The sequence below is a fragment of the Sciurus vulgaris genome, assembly GCF_902686455.1.
Source record: "Sciurus vulgaris genome assembly, chromosome: 9".
NCBI classification, from domain to species: domain Eukaryota; kingdom Metazoa; phylum Chordata; class Mammalia; order Rodentia; family Sciuridae; genus Sciurus; species Sciurus vulgaris.
Window position 1 is genome coordinate 71,070,532 of NC_136469.1, and position 23,646 is coordinate 71,094,177.

The 23,646-nt window shown below is 37.8% G+C and overlaps 2 protein-coding genes across 2 annotated transcripts in view; both read left to right on the top strand.

The window, feature by feature from the left end:
- LOC306669805 (broad substrate specificity ATP-binding cassette transporter ABCG2-like) overlaps positions 1-23,646 on the top strand; it is a gene marked incomplete at its 3' end in the record, with an annotated part of 107,383 nt that overhangs the window by 8,775 nt on the left and 74,962 nt on the right. The window lies entirely within an intron of this gene.
- On the top strand, positions 771-22,315 carry LOC306669262 (broad substrate specificity ATP-binding cassette transporter ABCG2-like; the record flags this gene model as incomplete). The annotated part of the gene is made up of 8 exons (XM_079153120.1): positions 771-812; positions 5,981-6,063; positions 14,211-14,300; positions 15,479-15,603; positions 16,628-16,782; positions 18,837-18,926; positions 20,044-20,117; positions 22,103-22,315. 8 exons carry the CDS (start codon positions 771-773, stop codon positions 22,248-22,250), a joined length of 807 nt encoding a protein of 268 aa, XP_079009246.1. The 3' UTR covers positions 22,251-22,315.

The following is a 23,646-nucleotide window of genomic DNA, read 5'->3' on the forward strand; positions in this document are numbered from 1 at the left end:
ATAATCCTGGAAGCCATAGCTCTGATCTTTGGGTGGGGTAAATCTCATCCTGTGATGCCTGCTGGAGGCTTGAAGCTCATTGTCAGGTACCTCTCATGCATCAGGCTACTGAACACTGGGAGGTTTCATTAGTATATGACTGTTATACAGTAGATTTTCTTTTTTCTCCTTTTTAAAAAAATTTAAGTTTTTATTTCATTACTTTTCTTGCTTTCTTTTCCTTTTGTTTACCTGTTCCCTCAGAGTCTCTTTCTCCATTTTTTGCATGCTAACATCCAATTTCTTTTGATTACACTCTCACCCTTTCTATTATTTAGAACTTCTGTATATTCCTTTCTTATCCCATTAACAGCCACATTCTACATCCCTCTGCATCCTCTTTGTCCTCCATTAGAAACTGCAGACCTTATTGCAAACCTGTTTGTTTTACCGAAGATAACACTTGAACTCATTTTGTTTATTATGACAATTTTGTTATTGTCCCCATAGGGGCTATTTGGTCTAGGATTGCATAGTGTCTGATTCGGGCACTGCTAATATTGATCTCCCCTTAAAGAAAGGGTTTTTGAAACCTATAGGGCACTATTAGCCTATAGGGGGAAATCTGCAATACCCAAGATCTGCACTGCTAGAGGGGAAGATACATGAACAACATGAAAAAACAAGGGAAGAAAATGATCCAAACAAATCTAGATTCTATAGTAATAGAATCCAATGACAGTATGTTAGAAGAAATGTCAGAAAAGGACTTCAGATTATACATGATTAAGATGATTCGCGAAGCAGAGGATGAGGGAAGAGAGCAAATGCAGGCATGAATGATAATACCAATAAGCTGAAAGAGCACCTGCAGGAAGCAAAAGATCATTTCAACAAAGAGATAGAGATTCTCAAAAAAAACCAAACAGAAATCCTTGAAATGAAGGAGACAATAAACCAAATAAAAAACTCAATGGAAAGCATCACCAACAGACTAGACCACTTGGAAGACAGAACCTCAGATAATGAAGACAAAATATTTAATCTTGAAAATAAAGTTGCCCAAACAGAGAAGATGGTAAGAAATCATGAACAGAATCTCTAAGAACTATGGGATGTCATGAAAAGACCAAATTTAAGAATTATTGGGATTGAGGAAGGCACAGAGATACAAACCAAAGGAAGAACAACGTATTCAATGAAATAATATCAGAAAATTTCCCAAACCTGAAGAATGAAATGGAAAACCAAATACAAGAGGCTTACAGAACACCAAATGCACAGAATCACAACAGATCCACACCAAGGCACATTAAAATGAAAATGCCTAACATTCAAATAAAGATAGGATTTTGAAGGCCGCAAGAGAAAAGCATCAGATTACATATAGGGGGAGACCAATACGGATAGCAGCCGACTTCTCAACCCAGACTCTAAAAGCTAGAAGGGCCTGGAACAACATATTTCAAGCTCTGAAAGAACATGGTTGCCAACCAAGAATCCTATACCCAGCAAAACTAACCTTCAGATTTGAAGATGAAATAAAATCCTTCCATGATAAACAAAAGTTAAAAGAATTTACAAATAGAAAGCCTGCACTGCAGAATGTTCTCAACAAAATATTCCATGAGGAGGAAATGAAAAACAACAATGTAGGTCAGCAAAAGGAGGAACTACCTTAGAGAAAAACCACTCAGAGGAGAAACCAAGCCAACTTAAAAACCAAAAATAAGCCAAATGGCTGGGAATACACATCATTTCTCAATAATATCCTTAACGTTAATGGCCTGAACTCCTCAATCAAAAGACATAGACTGGCAGAATGGATTAAAAAGAAAGACCCAACAATATGCTGCCTGCAAGAGACTCATCTCATAGAAAAAGACATCCACAGACTAAAGGTGAAAGGATGGGAAAAAAACCTACCATGAACATGGACTCAGTAAAAAAGCTGGGGTTTCCATCCTTATATCAGATAAAGTGAACTTCAAGCCAAAGTTAATCAGAAGGGATAAAGAAGGACATTGCATACTGCTTAAGGGAACCATAAATCAGGAAGACATAACGATAGTAAATATTTATGCCCCAAACAATGGTGCATCCCTGTACATCAAACAAATCCTTCTCAATTTCAAGAATCACATAGACCACAACACAATAATTCTGGGCAATGTTAACACACTGCTGTCACAACTAGATAGATCTTCCAAACAAAATCCAACCAAAGAAACCATAGAATTCAGTAACACAATCAATAACCTAGACTTAATAGACATATATAGAATATTCCATCCATCAATGAGCGGATACACTTTCTTCTCAGCAGCACATGGAACCTTCTCGAAAATAGACCATGTGTTATGCCACAAAGCAGCCCTTAGGAAATGCAAAAAAATACAGATACTGCCTTGTGTTCTACCAGATCATAATGGAATGAGAGTAGAAATCAATGACAAAATAAAAAAAGGAAATTACTCCAACACTTGGAGACTAAATAATATGCTATTGAATGAAACATGGATAACAGAAAACATCAGGGAGGAGATAAAAAAATTCTTAGAGGTCAATGAGAACAATGATACAACATTCAAAATCTCTGGGATACTATGAAAGCAGTACTAAGAGGAAAATTCATTTCATGGAGCGCAATCCAGAAAAGAATGAAAAGTCAACAACTAAATGACCTAACATTACAGCTCAAAGCCCTAGAAAAAGAAGAACAGAATAACAGCAAAAGTAGTAGAAGACAGGAAATAATTAAAATCAGAGCTGAAATCAATGAAATTGAAACAAAAGAAACTATTCAAAAGATTGACCAAACAAAAAGTTGGTTCTTTAAGAAAGTAAACAAAATAGATAAACCCTTAGCCACACTAACAAAGAGAAGGAGAGAGAAGACTCAGATTACTAAACTACATGATGCAAAAGGAAATATCACGACAGACACCACTGAGATACAGAACATAATGAGAAGCTACTTTGAAAATCTGTATTCCAACAAAATAGAAACTACCAAAGACATTGACAAATTTCTAGAGACATATGCTCCTCCCAAACTGAACCAGGAGGACATACACAATTTAAACAGATCAATATCAAGCAATGAAATAGAAGAAGCCATTAAAAATCTACCACCCAAGAAAAGGCCAGGATCAGACAGATTCTCAGCCAAGTTCTACAAGACCTTCAAAGAAGAACTCATTCCAATACTTCTCAAAGTATTCCAGGAAACAGAAAAGGAGGGTACCCTACCGAACTCATTCTATGAAGCTAATATCACCCTCATACCCAAACCAGGAAAAGACACAATCAAGGAAAGAAAATTTTAGACCAATATCCTTGATGAATATAGATGCAAAGATCCTTAACAAAATATTGGCAAACTGTATCCAAAAACATATTAAGAAAATTGTGCACCACAATCAAGTGGGGTTCATTCCTGGAATGCAAGGATGGTTCAACATTCGTAAATCAATAAACGTAATCCATCATGTCAATAGACTTAAGGATAAGAATCATATGGTTATTTCAATTGATGCAGAAAAAGCATTTGACAAAATACAACACCCCTTCATGCTCAAAACAGTAGAAAAAATAGGGATAGTAGGAACATATCTGAACATTGTAAAGGCTATTTATGCTAAGCCCATGGCCAACATCATTCTTAATGGAGAAAAACTGAAATCATTCCCTTTAAAAACGGGAACAAGACAGGGATGTCCTCTTTCACCACTTCTATTCAACATTGTCCTCAAAACTCTAGCCAGAGCAATTAGACAGACTAAAGAAATTAAAGGGATATGAATAGGAAAAGAGGCACTTAAGCTGTCACTATTTGCGGATGACATGATTCTATATTTAGAGGATCCAAAAACCTCCTCCAGAAAACTTCTAGACCTCATCAATGAATTCAGCAAAATAGCAGGCTATAAAATCAACACGCATAAATCTACAGCATTTTTATATGCAAGTGATGAAACAGCTGAAAGGGAAATGAGGAAAACAACTCCATTTGCAATAACCTCAAAAAAAATAAAATACTTGGGCATCAATCTAACCAAAGAGGTAAAAGATCTCTACAATGAAAACTACAAAACATTGAAGAAAGAAATTAAGGAAGACCTTAGAAGATGGAAAGATCTCCCATGTTCTTGGAAGAATTAATATTAGTCAAAATGGCCATACTACCAAAAGTGCTATACAGATTCAATGCAATTCCAATTAAAATCCAAATGACGTACCTCACAGAAATAGAGCCAGCAATCATGAAATTCATCTGGAAGAATAAGAAACCCAGAATAGCTAAAGCAATCCTTAGCAGGAAAAATGAAACAGGGGGTATCGCAATACCAGAACTTCAACTCTACTACAAAGCAATAGTAACAAAAACGGCATGGTATTGGCACCAGAATAGACAGATAGATCAATGGTACAGAATAGAGGACATGGACACAAACCCAAATAAATACAATTATCTCATACTAGACAAAGGTGCAAAAAATATGCAATGGAGAAAAGATAGTCTCTTCAACAAATGGTGCTGGGAAAACTGGAAATCCATATGTAACAGAATGAAACTAAACCCCTATCTCTCACATTGCAAAAAACTCAACCCACAATGGATCAAGGACCTTGAAATCAGACCAGAGACCCTGCATCTTATAGAAGAAAAAGTAGGTCCAAATCTTCAACTTGTTGGCTTAGGATCAGACTTCCTTAACGGGACTCCCATAACACAAGAAATAAAAGCAAGAATCAATAACTGGGATAGATTCAAAGTAAATAGCTTTCTCTCAGCAACGGAAACTATCAGCAATGCAAAGAGAGAGCCTACAGAGTGGAAGAATATCTTTGCCACTCATACTTCAGACAGAGCACTAATTTCCAGAATATATAAAGAACTCAAAAAACTCTACACCAAGAATACAAATAACCCAATAAACAAATGGGCTAAGGAAATGAACGGACACTTCATAGAAGAAGATGTACTAGCACTCAACAGATATATGAAAAAATGTTCAACATCTCTAGTAATAAGAGAAATGCAAATCAAAACTACCCTAAGATTCCATCTCACCCCAATTAGAATGGCCATTATCAAGAATACAAGCAACAGTAGGTGTTGGAGAGGATGTGGGGAAAAAGGTACATTCGTACATTGCTGGTGGGACTGCAAATTAGTGCAGCCACTCTGGAAAGTAGTGTGGAGATTCCTTAGGAAACTTGGAATGGAGCTACCATTTGACCCAGCTATCCCACTCCTTGGCCTATACCCAAAGGACTTAAAATCAGCATACTACAGAGATACAGCCACATCAATGTTCATAGCGGTTCAATTCACAATAGCCAGACTATGGAACCAACCTAGATGCCCTTCAATTGATGAATGGATAAAGAAACTGTGGTATATATATATATATATATATATATATATATATATATATATATATATAAAATGGAATATTACTCAGCTATAAAGAATAATAAAATTTTGGCATTTGCAGGCAAATGGATGAAATTGGAGAATATCATGTTAAGTGAGATAAGCCAATCTCAAAAATCCAATAGAGGAATGATCTCACTGATATGCGGATGATGACACTTAATGGGGGGTTGGAGGGTGGCAAGAATGGAGGAAGGAGGGACTGTATAGAGGGAAAAGAGAGTTGGGAGGGGTGGGGGGGACAGAAAAAAATAATGGAATGAATCAAACATCATTACTCTATGTAAATATATGAATATGCAAATGGTATGCTGTTACTCCATGTACAAACAGAAACAACATGTATCCCATTTGTTTACAATAAAAATAAATTAAAAAAAAAAGAAAGCACCCTAAAAATATACTGCTTTATATTCTTCCAGGGACTGGAGTCAAGGCATTAAAAATGTTTATCTCAATGGAGAGATATGATTATGTTGCCATATATTGTGTGATAATATTGATATGTAAAAACAGTTACCTCTAATTCAATCTCTTTGTTTTTCTTTTTTTTAAAAGATTCTTATCACAGTCATACTGGCACTGGTTATAGGTGCCATTTACTTCAGGCTAAGCATTGATTCTACTGGAATCCAGAATAGGTAAGTAAATCTGGATCTTGATTTAAAATAAAAAAGCTGTTACTTTGTTCAATTCATGAATATCCATTAAGAATTTGAGTTTAAGACAAATATAGGCTAAACAGCACTATTGTATTGTGGATTTGGATGAATGAGTGAATTGAAAACTGAATGGAAGTCACTTTTGTTTTTCACATGCATAAACACATGTCTCTGTTGATACAGAACATAAAATTTGCCTTTCTAACCATGATAGTGTATAGTTAAATGACATCAAGATTATTGACATCATTGTACAAGAGTCACCACCATCTTACTCCAGAATTCTTTTTTATGTTCCCAAATGGAATCGACATACCCATTGAGCAACAGCTCCTCATAGCTACTTCTCCCAACCCCTGGTAACCACCATTCTTTGTGTTTCTGAATGTGGCTACTCTAGGAACTTCATGTACATGGAATCTTAAGTACTTGTCTTTTGGTGATTTATCTCCCTTAACATAATGCCTGCAGGGTTCATCCATCTTGTAGCATGTGTCAGACTTTCTTTCCACTTTAAGGTGAATAGCCCATTACATACATACACACACACACACACACACACACACACACACACACACACACACTATTTCATTTATCTATTCATCTATTGATGAATATTTAGGTTGCTTCCTCCTTATGGTTGTTGCAAATAATGCTGTTTTGAGTGTGCAGATACCTGTGTGAATCCCTGTTTTCAGTTCTTGGGGTATATTGCCAGAAGCAGAATGGCTGGGTCATATGGTAGTTGTGTTGATTTTTTGAGGACCTGCCATGCTGTCTTCTACTGCAGCTATACACAAGGGTTTCAGTTTCTCCACATCTTCCCCAACACATAGTAGTTATTCTTTTTTAAAATATACAGTGAAGATCTGGATCTTTTGAGAAATGTCTATTCAAGTCCTTTTCCCACTTTAAATTTATTTTGTTGTTGAGTTGTAGGAGCTCTTTGTATTTCTGAGATATTAATTCCTTCTCAGATCTATAATTTCCACACATTTTCTTTACTTCTGTAGGATTTATTTTTTAAACTGTATTGATGATGTCCTTTGATGCACAAGTAGTTTTAGCTTTGGTGTAATTCAGTTTATCTATTTTTATGCTGCTGGATAGCCAATTTCCATTGTTTTGGATTTGTTTGACTTAAGGGTAAGGTAAGCCAGTGAGATTCAGCTTTTCTAACTGTAAATAATGGTTATGTTAGCGTTATGATTGATACCTAGTTTCAGTTATAATGTACGCTTAAGAATCTTGTTCCATGATGAGATTTATTTATTTGTGTGTTTTTCACTTGATTTTGAAATGGAGTATTGCTCTGTTGTCCAGGCTGACCTTGAATTCCTGGGCTCAAATGATCCCCCTTCCTCAGCTTTCCAAGTAGCTGGGACTGCAGGCTTGTACCACTGCACCTGGATTTACAGTGAGACTTTTTAATGCCTGTGTCATGTTCTGAACATAAGTGCTCTGCTGCATCACAGACCTCAGAGTTCTTGTCACAATATGGGTACTGAGAACCACGCTTTGCTAGACACTGGGCTCTGCTTGACACCCACGGGCTCAGGTGACCTTCCAGAGACCAGAGACAGCATGTGGCATTATTCTTATTTTATTACTGAGGATAGTTGAAGATACTTATATTGAGCATATGTTGATGTCTGGAAAAGACTAATTAGTTTTGAAAGAATGAACATAAAAGTAGATTTCACTTAGGTAAAAATAAATGTTCTTCTGTATGGAATCAAGTGGTGTTGGTCTACAGTGAGACTGTTATTGCAGCTATTTTCAGAGTTAGGTCATTGCTTATCTTTTGACCTTCCCTGAGGACTGGGATCTCTGAATTGTTTCCATACTTGCTCATAATTGATGGTTTGTGTAAGTTGTATTCTTAACTCACACAGCATATCTCTGTGCTAGAATCTAGGAGCTCTGGGCCTTTATGTTGTATAGCAAGAAGTGTTTGGAAAAATTGTTGATAAACTTGCACTTAATTGGGATTTTAAAGATGTACTGGAAAGCTAGACATTAATAGTCTTGATAATATGATCCAGAGAAATAAAGAACAGCTTTAGCTGTTTTTCTAGGTGTCTTCTGGAGAAATTATATTAATTTGTATTTTTTGACTTAAATTTGCTACCATTTTTTATAAGAATTTGGACAAAGTGGAAGTGGCCTAAGTGTGTGGTTTGTCTAATATCCCCTGGTTTGCTTGATCTGTGATTAATTCTTTTGATTAGGAAAAAAAATGTCTCAGTGCCATCTCTGGAACCAGGTTGTTAGAACTTTCTTCAGGGGTAAATACCAGTGTTTCATCATTTTAAATTGCCAGGGAGGCCAAGGGTTTAGTTCTCTTTGCTGTGGTCAAGTACTGTCTTTACACTTCCTCTAACCTGTGTAACTGAGACACTGGGTTTGAATCCTGTGGAGTGTGAGCTCCTTTGACTTAATAGACTTACAGAGTTGTGGTGATAGCTAAATAAATTAGGAAAAAAGTATTTAAAAAATTAATCAGGAGATTCAAGATGGTGGACTAGAAGGTGATGGCATCTCCTGTGGCTCCAGAACCCAGGATTCAAGAGGGGAGGTATTGAGAGACTCAGACCAACATAGAGCCGCAGGGTGAGTGTCTCCCACCAGGTGAAGCTCGGCCCGGGCGGCAGGCCCGGACAAGGGCAGCTTCTTGGAGCAGGACAGGGCAGCTAGAGTCTTCCCCAAGCAGCCCTGCTTTCTCCGGCGCAGACTCAACCCAAAGCCAGCTTCTGGGGCAGGCCCGCCCAGTGAGAACTTTTCCGCACAGAGCCAACGCTAAGCCCCGGACCCAGCAGTGGGCCCCGGCCCGCAGGTGGCTTCTGGGACCAGGGCAGGACAGGGAGAGGCTTTCTCCTAGCAACCTGGCTCCCCCAGGTGGGGGCAGGCCCTGTCTATAGCCAGTTTCTAGGAGCAGGACTGCCCAGTGAGAAGATTTCCATGCAGAACCAGCCCCCAGCCCTGGACCCAGTAGCAGGCTAGGGGAAGCTTTCTTTGGAAGCACTGCATTATCAGTTCCTCCAAGACTTCAGGCTACTGAAGGCTGGGAGGTGTCATACTGGAAATCTACAGGGACACTATAAGCCAAAGAGGAAATCTGTAATATCTCAGAGTCCCACTGATATCTGACCAATATGAGAAAACAAAGGAAGAAAATGTTGCAAAAAAACCTAGATACTATATCAATAAAACCCAGTGACAGCACAGCAGAAGAAATGTCAGAAAGGGAGTTCAGAATGTACATAATTAAAACAATCAGGGAAGCAAACGAGGAGATGAAAGAGTAAATGCAAGCATTGAAGGAGGAGATGAAAGAGCAAATGCAGGCATTAAATGATCACACAAATCAGCAGTTAAAAGAGCAAATATGGGAAGCAAAAGATCATTTCAATAAAGAGTTACAGATAACTGAAAAAATAAAAAAAACAAACAGAAATCTTTGAAATGAAGGAAACAATAAACCAAGTTTAAAACTCCATAGAAAGCATAACCAATAGGATAGAACACCTGGAAGGTAGAACCTCAGACATTGAAGACAAAATATTTAATCTTGAAAACAAAGTTAACCAAACAGAGAAGATGGTAAGAAATCATGAACAGAATCTACAAGAATTATGGGATATCATGAAAAGGCCAAATTTAAGAATTATTGGGATTGAGGAAGGCTTAGAGAAACAAACCAAAGGAATGAACAATCTATTCAAAGAAATAATATCAGAAAATTTCCAAAATCTGAAGAATGAAATGGAAAACCAAGTACAAGAGGCTTATAGGACTCCAAATATACAAAATTACAACAAACCCGCAACAAGGCACATTATTATAAAAATGCCTAAAATACAAAATAAAGACAGACCTTTAAAGGCTGCAAGAGAAAAGAATCAAATTACAGTCAGGGGGAAACCAATAAGAATATCAGCAGATTTTTCAATCCAGACCCTAAAAGCTAGAAGGGCCTGGAACAACATTTACCAAGCCCTGAAGGAAAACGGATGCCAACCAAGAATTTTATACCCAGCAAAACTTACTTTCAGATTTGAAGATGAAATAAAATCCTTCCATGATAAACAAAAGCTAAAAGAATTTAGAAAAAGAAAGCCGGCAGTACAGAACATTCTCAGCAAAATATTCCGTGAAGAAGAGATGAAAAACAACGATGCAAATCAGCAACGGGAGGAACTAGCCTAAAGGAATAGCCAAATAAAGGAGAAACCAAATCATGTCAAAAAACAAAAATGAGTCAAATGACTGGGAATACAAATCATATCACAATAATAACCCTGAATGTTAATGGCCTGAACTCATCAATCAAAAGACATAGACTGGCAGATTGGATTAAAAAGAAAAATCCAACACTATGCTGCCTGCAAGAGACTCATCTCATAGAAAGAGATACCCATAGACTAAAGGTGAAAGGATGGGGGAAAACATACCATGCAAATGGACACAGCAAAAAAGCTGGAGTATCCATCCTCATTTCAGATAATGTGGACTTCAAGCCAAAACTAGTCAGAAGGGATAAAGAAGGACATTACATACTGCTTAAGGGAAGCATAAATCAGCAAGACATAAGAATCATAAATATCTATGCCCCGAACATTGGCTCATCCATGTATGTCAAACAAATCCTTCTCAATTCCAGAAATCAAATAGACCACAACACAATAATACTAGGCAATTTTAACACACCTCTCTCACCACTGGACAGATCTTCCAAACAAAAATTGAATAAAGAAACCATAGATCTCAATAACACAATCAACAATTTAGACTTAACGGACATATATAGAATATACCATCCAACAAAGAACGAATACACTTTCTTCTCAGCAGCACATGGATCCTTCTCTAAAATAGACCATATTTTATGCCATAAAGCTACTGTTAGCAAATACAAGAAGATAGAGACACTACCTTGTATTCTATCAGATCATAATGGATTGAAATTAGAAATAAATGACAGAATAAACAACAGAAACTTCTCCAATACCTGGAGATTAAATAATATACTATTATATGATGAATGCATAACAGTAGACATCAGGAGGGAAATAAAAAAATTCTTAGAAGTAAACGAGAACAAAGACACATCATATCAAAATCCACCAGAAACTTTTAGAACTCATAAGTGAATTCAGTAAAGCAGCAGGTTACAAGATCAATGCTCATAAATCCAATGCATTTTTATACATGTGATGAATCTTCAGAAAGAGAAATTAGGAAAACTACCCCATTCACAATAGCTTTGAAAAAAATAAAATACTTGGGAATCAATCTCACAAAAGAGGTGAAAGACCTCTACAATGAGAACTACAGAACACTAAAGAAAGAAATTAAAGAAAATCTTAGAAGATGGAAAGATCTCCCATGTTCTTGGATAGGAAGAATTAATATTGTCAAAATGACCATACTACCAAAAGTGCTATACAGATTCAATGCAATTCCAATTAAAATCCCAATGTCGTACCTTACAGAAATAGAGCAAGCAATCATGAAATTCTTCTGGAAGAATAAGAAACCCAGAATAGCTAAAGCAATCCTTAGCAGAAAGAGCGAAGCAGGGGGTATCGCAATACAAGATCTTCAACTATACTACAAAGCAATAGTAACAAAAACGGCATGATATTGGCACCAAAATAGACAGGTAGATCAATGGTACTGAATAGAGGACATGGACACAAACCCAAATAAATACAATTATCTCATACTAGACAAAGTTGCAAAAAATATGCAATGGAGAAAAGATAGCCTCTTCAACAAATGGTGCTGGGAAAACTGGAAATCCATTTGCAACAGAATGAAATTAAACCCCTGTCTCTCACCCTGTAAAAAAACTCAACTCAAAATGGATCAAGGACCTTGAAATCAGACCAGAGACCCTGCATCTTATAGAAGAAAAAGTAGGTCCAAATCTTCAAAATGTCGGCTTAGGATCAGACTTCCTTAACAGGACTCCCATAGCACAAGAAATAAAAGCAAGAATCAATAACTGGGATAGATTCAAACTCAAAAGCTTTCTCTCAGCCATGGAAACTATCAGCAATGTGAAGAGAGAGCCGACAGAGTGGGAGAAAATCTTTGCCACTCATACTTCAGATAGAGCCCTAATTTCCAGAATCTGTAAAGAACTCAAAAAACTCTACACCAAGAATACAAATAATCCAATCAACAAATGTGCTAAGGAAATGAACAGATGCTTCACAGAAGAAGATGTACAAGCAATCAACAGATATATGAAAAAATGTTCAACATCTCTAGTAATAAGAGAAATGCAAATCAAAACTACCCTAAGATTTCATCTCACCCCAATTAGAATGGCGATTATCAAGAAAATAAGCAACAATAGGTGTTGGCGAGGATGTGGGGAAAAAGGTACACTCATACATTGCTGGTGGGTTTGCAAATTAGTGCAGCCACTCTGGAAAGCAGTATGGAGATTCCTCAGAATGCTTGGAATGGAACCACCATTTGACCCAGCTATCCCACTCCTTGGCCTATACCCAAAGGACTTAAAATCAGCATACTACAGAGATACAGCCACATCAATGTTCATAGCTGCTCAATTCACCATAGCCAGAGTGTGGAACCAACCTAGATGCCCTTCAGTTGATGAATGGATAAAGAAACTGTGGCATATATATACAATGGAATATTACTCTGTCATGAAGAATGATAAAATTATTTCATTTGCAGGCAAATGGATGAAATTGGAGGATATCATGCTAAGTGAGATAAGCCAATCTCAAAAAACTAAAGGACGAATGATCTCACTGATAAGTGGATGGGGACATATAATGGGGGGTAGTAGGGGTTAGTGTTAGGGCTAGGGTTAGGTTTTAGGGTAAGGATAAGGAGGGTGGTAAGAATGGAGGAAAGAAGGACTGTACAGAGGGAAAAGAGGGGTGGGAGGGGTGGGGGGGAAGGGTAAAAAAATAACAGAATGAATCAAGCATCATTACCCTATGTAAATTTATGATTACACAAATGGTATTACTTTACTCCATGTACAGAGAAACAACATGTATCCCATTTGTTTACAATAAAAAAATTCAAAAAAATTAATCAGATTCACTAATATAACTGCTAGATGTTTATGCAAAGTATTTGAAATCAGTTTGTTGAAGAAATATCTGAACTCCTATGTTCATTGTAGGCCTATTCACAATACCCAAATTAAGGAATCGAAGAGTCCATCAGCAGCTGAAGGGATAAGGAAAATGTGGGGACAGTGGAATACTGTTCCACCTTAAAAGAGAAATGCTGCCATTTGTGACAACATTGATGGAATTGGAGAACCTTGTGCTAAGTAAAATAATCAAGGCAGAGAAAGACAAAAGCCACATGTGCTCACTGGTGTGTAGATTGGAAAACAACCAAACGCTCATGACCTCTTCTAAGCCCTGTTCCTTCCCATAGGTCCCGACTCTAAGCACCATCACACTGGAGTTTCAGGCTTAAACAGGAACTTAAGGGGAATCCAATTCAGTAGACAGCAGCTTAAGAATGTGAATTTCAGAATATGCTAGAATATGGAGACAGAGATCAAGAGAGACCTCAAGGGGCCTCATGGGGTCATGCCTCCCTCTTTGTTTTAGCCAGAATGATTCATTCATTCGTTGTTTCTTTCCTTATGTCTTTTCTTCCTTCCTTCTTCCTCCCTCCCTCCCTTCCTTCCTTTCCCTCCCTCCCTTTCTTTTTTCTTCTTTTCTTCTTGTCTTTCTCTTTTTCTTTTTTTTCTTTTCTTTCTCTTTTTCTTTTTCTTTCTTTCTTTCTTTCTTTCTTTCTTTCTTTCTTTCTTTCTTTCTTTCTTTCTTTCATTCTTTCTTTCTTCTCCTTCCTTCCTTCCTTCCTTCCTTCCTTCCTTCCTTCCTTCCTTCCTTCCTTCCTTCCTTCCTTCCTTCCTTCCTTCCTTCCTTCCTTCCTTCCTTCCTTCCTTCCTTCCTTCCTTCCTTCCTTCCTTCCTTCCTTCCTTCCTTCCTTCCTTCCTTCCTTCCTTCCACAATCTGCTTAATGTCACATCATTTGTGGAAGGACTTCTGTGGATAGAAAACCAGCCTAAGCGTGTTGGGTCAGCTGAGGAATGTTGTTCCCTTCTGTCCTGGCAGAGCTGGGGTGCTCTTCTTCCTGACGACCAACCAGTGTTTCAGCAGCGTGTCGGCCGTGGAGCTCTTTGTGGTCGAGAAGAAACTCTTCATGTGAGTAGGTTTCTGTTCAGGGAAAGGGCATTGCTGTCTGTTAGTCAAAAATTGGTCATGTCTGGAATTGGGCCAAAGATGTGATCCTTGGGATTACCCGTGGTTTTCTTCTATTTTACCTATTTTTTAAATTGACAAAATATAAATTGTACACATTTATAGTGTATAATGTGAACCTTTGACATATGTATGGGGATTACTAATATTAACTGAGAAAAAATAGTCAGAGGTGGGATAGAAAATCAAGTGTGTGGGGCCTGCTTGCAAGGAAAAGGTAGTTTCAGGATTAGTTTATGGTAAGCAAATCCCAGTGGTCCAGAAAAAGAAAGCAATAAAGGGACTGAAAACTAACTTTCCTTTTAACAAAATAGTAGGTCATGTTGGCTCTCGCAAGAAAAGTTTGAGAGTCTTTGGTAGACCTGAAGAGGTAAATCAAGCAGGAAATTGGGTGTAGGAGGTAAAGCTGACAAAGAATGTGACCAACTGTAGCCCCTCAGTGAGTGCAGGAGTAGAAAGAGACAGAGGGCAGCCTCGTAGTAAAGAGCAGACTGGGTTTGTCTCGTGTTTTTCAAAGATGGAAGGAATTTGCCCATGTAGACATGCCAAGGAGAGGAATCATGAGAGAGGGAAGGGAGAAGACACCAGTGGAGGAGTTTGGAATTAGAGGAGGAAGATGTCAGGGAGAGGAAAGACGAGGACTTAGTAGTTGACAGGACTGCAAGTTGGAGATGCGATCCTCGAAAGAAGCAATCTTTTTCTATTTTGAACATGAGACTAGCAGAAGTAGTTTGGGGATCTGCTGCCACATTGGGGTCTTGGAGAATAATAATGTCACATTCTTCACACTCAGAAGTGGGGAGAGGAAAAGCCTCTGTTACCACTGAGATCAGCCCGTGAAGTGCTTCTCTTTAGGCAGAGCCAGGCTCGGCGGAGACGCAGAACCTCTGAGGAGAGTCAGGAGATGCAGACTCTGTGTCCCTGGAGGGTGATGTGGGTTGGAGTGGGCAGCAGCAGGACGGGTGCTGTCACGAGAGAGGGTCACAGCAAGAGCCTCAGGGCTGCCCCAGGGAGCCGCAGTGTCAGACCTGGTGGCAGCAGGAGTCTGCACAGCAGCATCTCACCTGGGCCGTGCCTTCCTGGACTCATCTGGATGTGTGGTTTGTGTCTTTGTTCTCTAGACACGAGTACATCAGTGGATACTACAGAGTGTCGTCTTACTTCTTTGGAAAACTGTTGTCTGATTTACTACCCATGCGGTTGCTTCCAAGTGTCATATTTACTTGTATATTGTACTTCATGATAGATAAGTAACAAGACAGAGGACGTGTTTTCAGTCTTGGATGTAGGTGAAACCCATTTATTTACATTTATTTTATTACTATCCATATCATTTTGTAGAAATATCTAGAGAGATTTAGACAGACATAAAAATATTAAAATGCACACATATATTCTCCCCCATCCATTCTCTAATCAGAGGAGATGGTGGCTTTGGGGGTTTAATGGTTTAATAAAAATATTTATTTGATAAATATAAACATACATTTGTACATTATGCTCACACTTCCCACCAGACTCATTGCATCAGAATTCCCATGTATTTCACTGATATACACACACACACACACACCAGAAATATCTATTTTAGACAAAGTTCTGTACAATAAAACCATTATTTAAGTGTAACCCTTCCATTTTACAAAGTCAGTATGTTGTAAAGAATTAGTCATGTGGAGAGCCCCAGGCTCCTGATAGGTGTTCTTAGCTTTACCTCATTATGGTTTATGAAATAGGTTAAGAATCCAAAATTAGTCCTGTTCTCAGTCACAGAGCCAAGTGGTGATTTGTATAGAGGAACTCAGGCTATGGAGACACCTCCCCTCCCCTAGATATTAAAACCACTGTGAGCTCGTGAATCCTGATCCTGGCTTCTTCACTAATGCAGTTGCAGGGGACACTGAGTATTGTGGCCATGTGGGTATGTGAGTGTGCTGTTGATGAGTTTCCTGTGAGAGGAGAAGGCAGGAGAATTTGGCCAGTTGTGCTGCCTGTACTTGTTTAATTCAGCAACTCAGAAATTGCTCATAATTAGGCACAAGGCAGCACAGGTGTTCGTTGTATGGAACAGTATTATGTAGTAAATGTAAAAAGCAATCTGTATGATAACTTTATGCATTTACATGGAGGGAAAGAATAAAATTGGTGACCCAGGTAGGTGGATCGTGCAGGACCTTTTGCGTTCTGATTTTTAGAGTTATTTGTATAATAAACCACTCCAGCTACTCAGTGGCCAAGGCAGCTGCACTGACCCCTTCTCTTCTTTCAAGGATTGAAAGCAACGGCAGACGCTTTCTTCATCATGATGTTTACCCTTATTATGGTGGCTTATGCAGCCAGTTCCATGGGACTGGCCATAGCAGCAGGTCAGAGCGTGGTATCTGTGGCTACACTTTCCATGACCATCTCCTTTGTGTTTATGATGGTGAGTGTGAGAGGGAATTGAGCCCCTCGTTCCTGCCTGCCCCTTCACCTGTCCTGAAAAACCTGTTTTGAGGATTCTGTATGTGGGCTTGGATACTTTCAAAGACATTTGCTGAAGTACAGTTTGTATTAGAGAATGTGCTGGCTTTCCTCCTGGCCCTTTCCTGCCTTTCTGTTCTAAAGTAATTATTATAAATTAAGTACATCTCCATTCTAATGTGCTTTTAAAAGACAATTCTGATGATATTTTGTGACTTGATAAATAGGAACTTAAAAAAACAGAGCAATTGGCTGATTCCCTCATAAAAAATGACAGGTTATCTGCCAGCCTTTAATGCTGGTGTTAGAGAACTGCCAGCTCTTCATCCACAGCAGTTTGGTTGAATTCACTGCTATGATTCAGATCCAAGCAAAGCTCTGTGAGAGGCATAACCATGTATGGGATAGGGGAGTCTTACCTGGCCCCTCTTGTATTTTGAAAAGGTGTGTTTTAAAATACTGGAAAATTCATTCTAGGTCACCTCCTTTCTGGTTTTCTGAGAATCTCTTATATCAATCTATTTCTGGGTTTTCTGCTTGATGGTTATTATTCCTAATCTTACATGTCCCTAAATTTTACACTCACATAGAATCAATGAATGAATGGAATCAGTTACCATGATTTTTCCCTCTCAGACATCAAGTAAATAGGACTTAGCATATTAATGTAAATGTTAATATTACTTTCTGCTAGAGTAGGAGTATGTATCTTTAAATGCAATATAGTTAGCTCAGACTCTTCCCAAATTTGGTTCTTCCTTTCTGAATTTGGAAACTGCCAATGTAGGTCATCAAAAAAGAGCTAAGTCTTATTTATATTGTCATCCAGTCAGCTGAAATGTTTTGTTTTATTTATTTGATGGTTTGATTATTATTTAAAGGTTTCTCTGTGGAACTTTAAAAACATTCTTAAAATCACATTTTACTCAGTGATGCTGTTATATGCCAAGCATGTGGTACATCCAAAAGTAAATATTCAAGGCCCACTGCATCACTGTCATTGTTCTGCACATCTCAGTGCACCCAGCACCTGTTAGTACAAGTGTTACCTGGACCTTGTAACTGTCCCCGCTGTGTCTCAAGTAGTCCTTCCTGGCATCTTCAGTGCTGTCTGGTCATTTTAAATGGAGGTATTGACCATGTTTTCTGATGTGCTTCACTACATTATGCTCTCTGTTAGTTCTAGGTGTTGGGTTATGTTAAGCCTGCATTCAGAACCCCAAATTATTCCTAAAGTCATCAACATAGATTGCAAACCCTTGTATATAACGAATCTAATTGTATGAGTATGGAGGGGGACATCGGATGCTTAGGATTATTCTGGATTGTGTTCTTAGATTGCAAGGTTTATTAGGGTGAACACATAGTGGTGGCTTCATTAAAATAATAAGCATACTTGTTTCTTCATGTCCATGAGTTCTGCATCTGAAGATTCAGACAACTGCAGGTAGAAAATATATAAAAAAAGAATTGCATCTGTACTAAATATGGACAGACTTTTTTCTTGTGATTTTCCTTTAAGAATATAGTATAATAACTATTTACATGGCATTTTGTTGTATTAGGTATTATAAACAATGTGGAGTTGACTTTAAATAAGTACAAGGTGTGTATAAAGTACACAGGATATATGTGAGTTATATGCAATTAAGGGACATGGGCATCCCCAGATTTTGGTATCTGTATGTGGATGCCAAGGAATGACTGTACTTCTTAATCTTCCCTTGCAGTTACAGAGAAAGATGAGGATCTAGTCTTGACAAGGATTTTCCAAATAAGTGGAATATATAATATAGACTACAGGATTATTGTATTTACAGGTTTATTGTACTTTCTTTAAAATCATGAGCTGCCATAGTTATGCAGAGGTATACACATACAAAGGAGGAAGATTAGTAAGTGCTTAGAGTAAATGGAAAGAATTTCAAGAAAGAGTTGGTCTTGGCAGAAATGTTTAGAAGATTATAGAGTTCTTAAAGAGAATCTTGTTCTAACCTTTCGGTTTGCTTTTTGTAGCTTTTTTCAGGTCTTTTGGTAAATCTTAGAACCATTGCACCTTGGCTTTCCTGGCTACAGTACTTCAGCATTCCTAGATATGGCTATACGGTAATTTGTCCTCATCTTTGTGAGTGGGTTTCCATCTGGGAACAACCAAAATCAAGCCTGATCCTTTCATTTCTCTAGCTGTAAGCTGTGAATATCTGCCATCTAGGAATTGTCTTTCAGGAGAAATGCACGAGTATTTCCTTTTAGCCTTGTTTAGCACAAGGTGAGGGAGTCAGCTGGGTATTTTCCCAAGTCACACCATTGTCTGAGGAAGGTGAGAGAAATCTCTTAGTAAAAGGGAAAAATTGACTAGTCAGTGAAAAAAATATTGTGTTTCAGTTTGATAAGGAAATAAATGAGAAGGTGAAATGTCCAAAGTGAAATTAGAAGGAAAACAAAGACTATATGACACTCAGAGCCATGTTGATTTTAGGGAGCTATTCAGCTCCAAAATAACCCATGTCTTAATACACTATGACCAGATTTCTAACTAGAGTCGTTTCACAGAAACTTGGTATGTTTTTAGAAATAATAGTAGAATTAACTTGAAGAACATTGTATTAGTTGGCTTTTGTATCACTTTGAGCAAAACACACATCAAGAACAGATTAGAGGGCTGGGATATAGCTCAGTTGGTAGAGTGCTTGCCTCGAATGCACAAGGCCCTGGGTTCAATCCCCAGCACCAAAACCAAACAAATAACAGATTAGAGGAGGAAAAGTTTATTTGGGATCTCAGGTCCTAGATGACTGACTCCATTGCTCTGAGCACGACGTAAAGCAGGAATCATGGAAGAAGGGCCCAGCAGAGAAAAGCTGCTCAGCTCTTGGCAAAGTCAGGAAGCAGAGAGAGAGAGAGACAGAAGACAGAGAGGGGGAAGGAGAGGGAGAAAAGGGCTGCAGGAAAGATACACTCTTCCAAAGCATGGATCCAGCCATGCCCCATCTGCCCACGGTTACCACCTTGTCAGCCCATCTAAACTAGAACGGACTGATTAGGTTACAAGTCTGCTAATCTAATCGTTTACCTCTGAATATTCCTACCATTAACATAGGAGGTTTGGGGAGAAACCCAACCTAATTATGTCTAATCTTAACAGACATAGTTGTGATAATTCCTTGGAAACCTTTTGAAATTTACAAGTATTTACCTTGCCTCACTCCCCTTTCTGTTATAGGCTTTGCAGTATAATGAATTTTTGGGACAAAACTTCTGTCCAGGATTCAATACAACAGAAAACGAATTTGCAATGTAAGTATGCATGCAGTATCGCAACATGAGATTGCTTACTACTGTGGTGTGGTGTAAAAAGGTCCCTGGGCTTAGGATTGGTAGGAGTCATTTCAGTGTCAAAAACATTTTCGAGCTTAATTTTCTTACTCATGAAGTGAGTCATTGTGTACTAATGCATGTGAACGTGCTGTACAACTACATTCTGACAAGTCAAAATTGTATTAACATGGAATACTGTTTCCTGTGTGTTGCGTGCTAGTTTTGACCATTTTAAGAGACCCTTTTAATAGCTTTTGATTATGGTTTTTTTTTAATTGTAAACAAATGGAATACATGTTGTTTCTCTGTTTGTACATGGCATAAAGGCATACCATTTGTGTAATCATAAATTTACATAGGGTAATGTTGTTTGATTCATTCTGTTATTTTTTCCCTTCCCCCCACCCCTCCAACCCCTCTTTTCCCTCTATACAGTCCTTCCTTCCTCCATTCTTGCCCCCCTCCCTAACCCTAACTCTAACCCTAACACTAACCCCTCCCACCCCCCATTATGTGTCATCAACCACTTATTAGCGATATCATTTGTCCTTTGGTTTTTTGAGATTGGCTTATCTCACTTAGCATGATATTCTCCAATTTCATCCATTTGCCTGCAAATGCCATAATTTTTTATTATGGTTTTGTTCTAATTTTTTTCAGAACAATTTGAAATGGGCTGCTTTGATAGTTTAGCAAGAGCTTACAGCTTTGAACTATATGTGATACCTGTGAACCCAGACACTAGTAAGATCTAACAATGCATGCAGTAGTAGTATAAAGAAGGAAGTTCATTTTTGCATACCATCATTAAAACAGAAATCAGGTTTTAATAAAAATACAGGATCTTGTTAAAATTCAATAATATTTTGTTTTCTTTGGCCGTTGTTAGTGGAGTTTGATGCATGAATTAATGAGCAAAAAGAAAATACTGATATCCTAAATCTTTTCTAAATGTTCAAATAATTGTTAGTAATAGGACACATTTCTATTTTGAGTACTGATAAGGAAAATCTCTGTGAAGAAGGGTTTCTTTACCCTGCCCACTCTTTTTTGTTTGATCTGGGTGTGGCATCTGTGTAGCACAAAGTCATTGTACTGGTCAGGATGGAGTGCATGGGAAAAGTGGGACCAGATAAGGAGGAGTCCCCACAGGCTTCATGCTCACAGACGACTTATCCTCATAAAAGAAGGAACCTCCTCTTACATCAGGAGAACCCACAGATGTTTTTGGAACTGATAATTTCTTAGAGGTGCACAAGAATGGCAGCAGGTGTTTTTAGTACCAGCCACTTTTCTAACCTGTGGCAGGAATACTCCATCCTGCTTTGCTCCAATTGCTACCTAAGGTTTGAGTCTGATTCCTGGATCTCCTGGTCACTTCCTGTAGCTGGGTTTCCACACTCCTTATTAGTGTCTTGGTGTGAGAATTGACCAAATATGGCTCGACTGGAAACCTACTCCCTTTGTTCTTAGATTTGGAATTCTTGCCTGTGTTCTTTTGGCTGTCTTGTTGGTGATCACCTTAGTAAGGACTGTAGGTGTCATCAGTTGAAGCTAAGTTCCCCATCTGGAGTAAGTGAAAGGTTACTTGGTAAATGTTTCCTTCAAAGATAGCAGCATCATAGATTTGTTAACAAGTAAATCTGAGGAGGCTAGAAACTTGGTCCATAGCATGACTCTAAATTTGGTCAAGTTTGTGAAGCCTCCTTCCCTTCCTATTTTAAGTGTGTATCATATCTATACCCCTTGGGATTGTATTAGATATTAACCAAATTGTTAGGTACAAGTTACTTGGTATAGTAATCTACCAAAATTGAAGCATTCAGTCACTGTTAGCAATTATTCATGAAGGGTTTATTATTAACAATTTGGTTACCTCTACACCTCAATAAGGAACAGAATATGCTGAGTAAAATTTGACAAATTGTAGGAATGACATTTTATTGCTTTCTGTTGAATTTCAGATGTACTGACGGAGCACACTTGACAAATCAGGGCATTGATCTCTTGCCTTGGGGCTTGTGGAAGAACCATGTGGCTTTGGCTTGTATGATAATTATCTTCCTCACAATTGCCTACCTAAAATTATTATTTCTTAAAAAACATTCTTAAATTCCTGTCTAATTTACTATGAATTACCCTCACATTAAAAAGAAACACTTTAAGTATCTAATCAAGTTTTTTTTTTTTTTTGTCTTCTGTTCACTTGCCATCATGCTGTCATTTAGCAACAATTATTTTTAACAGAAACATTTGCAGGAATCACGAAAAAACTGAATTAGACATAAAGGAACTGATATATAATACGTAAGGTTTTCTCATTGGAGGGTGACCTTGAGGAAAAAATCCAGTATCAATTATTGATCTGAGAGAGAAGAACTGAATTCTAGAAACTATTGACCAGTTACTAATATTCCTGGTGTTGATTCCCTCATCCAGTGTTTCTTTGCCTTTGTGGTGTGAGAGATCAATTAGGACCTAGCGCAAGCGAGGTAAGCAGTCCACCACTGAGCTATATCCCATCCTGCTCTCTGATAGTAACCTAAGAATCCATGATCTGCCATTATCTAATAAATAACAAATATAGTAACACTATGTTAAAAGTATGAAATCTAAGATATTTTGGAAAACCTCGTCAACCATGATGATAGAAAAAATGCCTTTGATAAGCTTAATAATGTTTGTGGAACTTATTGATACTTATGTAGTGGAATTAATATCTCGATTTTGTGTTCTAGTCTACACAGGTACATGCTTAAGTTTCCCACTTTTTAATAAACTTTTAATTTGAAAATAATTTTAGATTTACAGAAAAGTTGCAAAGATAGTGTGGGAAGTTCTTACATGTCCTTTGCCCTTAATGTTAGCATTTTATATTCCAAACCAAATAGGTCAAAGCTAAGAACTTAGTATTGGTACATTACTATTGATCAAAGTGTACATTCTATTCAGATTTCACTAGTTTTTGACTAATATTCTTTTGTTCTGGGACCCAATTCAGGAGATCTCATTGCATCTAGCTTCCCTTTTTGAAAGCAAATACTTGTGGAAAGTAAGGGAGCTGGGAGATCACAGGAGCATAACACCACCCCCACCAATAACTGTAATTATATTGGAATGTCATTTAGTTCATCAGTGGGTGCCCTGCTATATTGTTGGAACATAGGCCTGGGAACATAGCTTGATATTTTTATCTTTGGACTTTAAGGAACATTTTATTTTCTTTCTATGACCCAAGTTCTAACATAGTATGAAGGTGAATCAGTTTTGATTTTGGTACAATTCCATCTTCATAATAGACTTGTGCTTTACCACAATTCCAGTACACACACTTCCTCATTATACAGAGAGAAATATATATCTACTTTATGTAGAAAATATATCTACCAAAACCAACAAAACATTCAAAATGACTAATAACATTTTTAAACTAATATATTTCAAATATATAATATTTATCCTCTCTTGTACTATAATTGCATTTTATGTAATTTTTATTTTGGTAAGA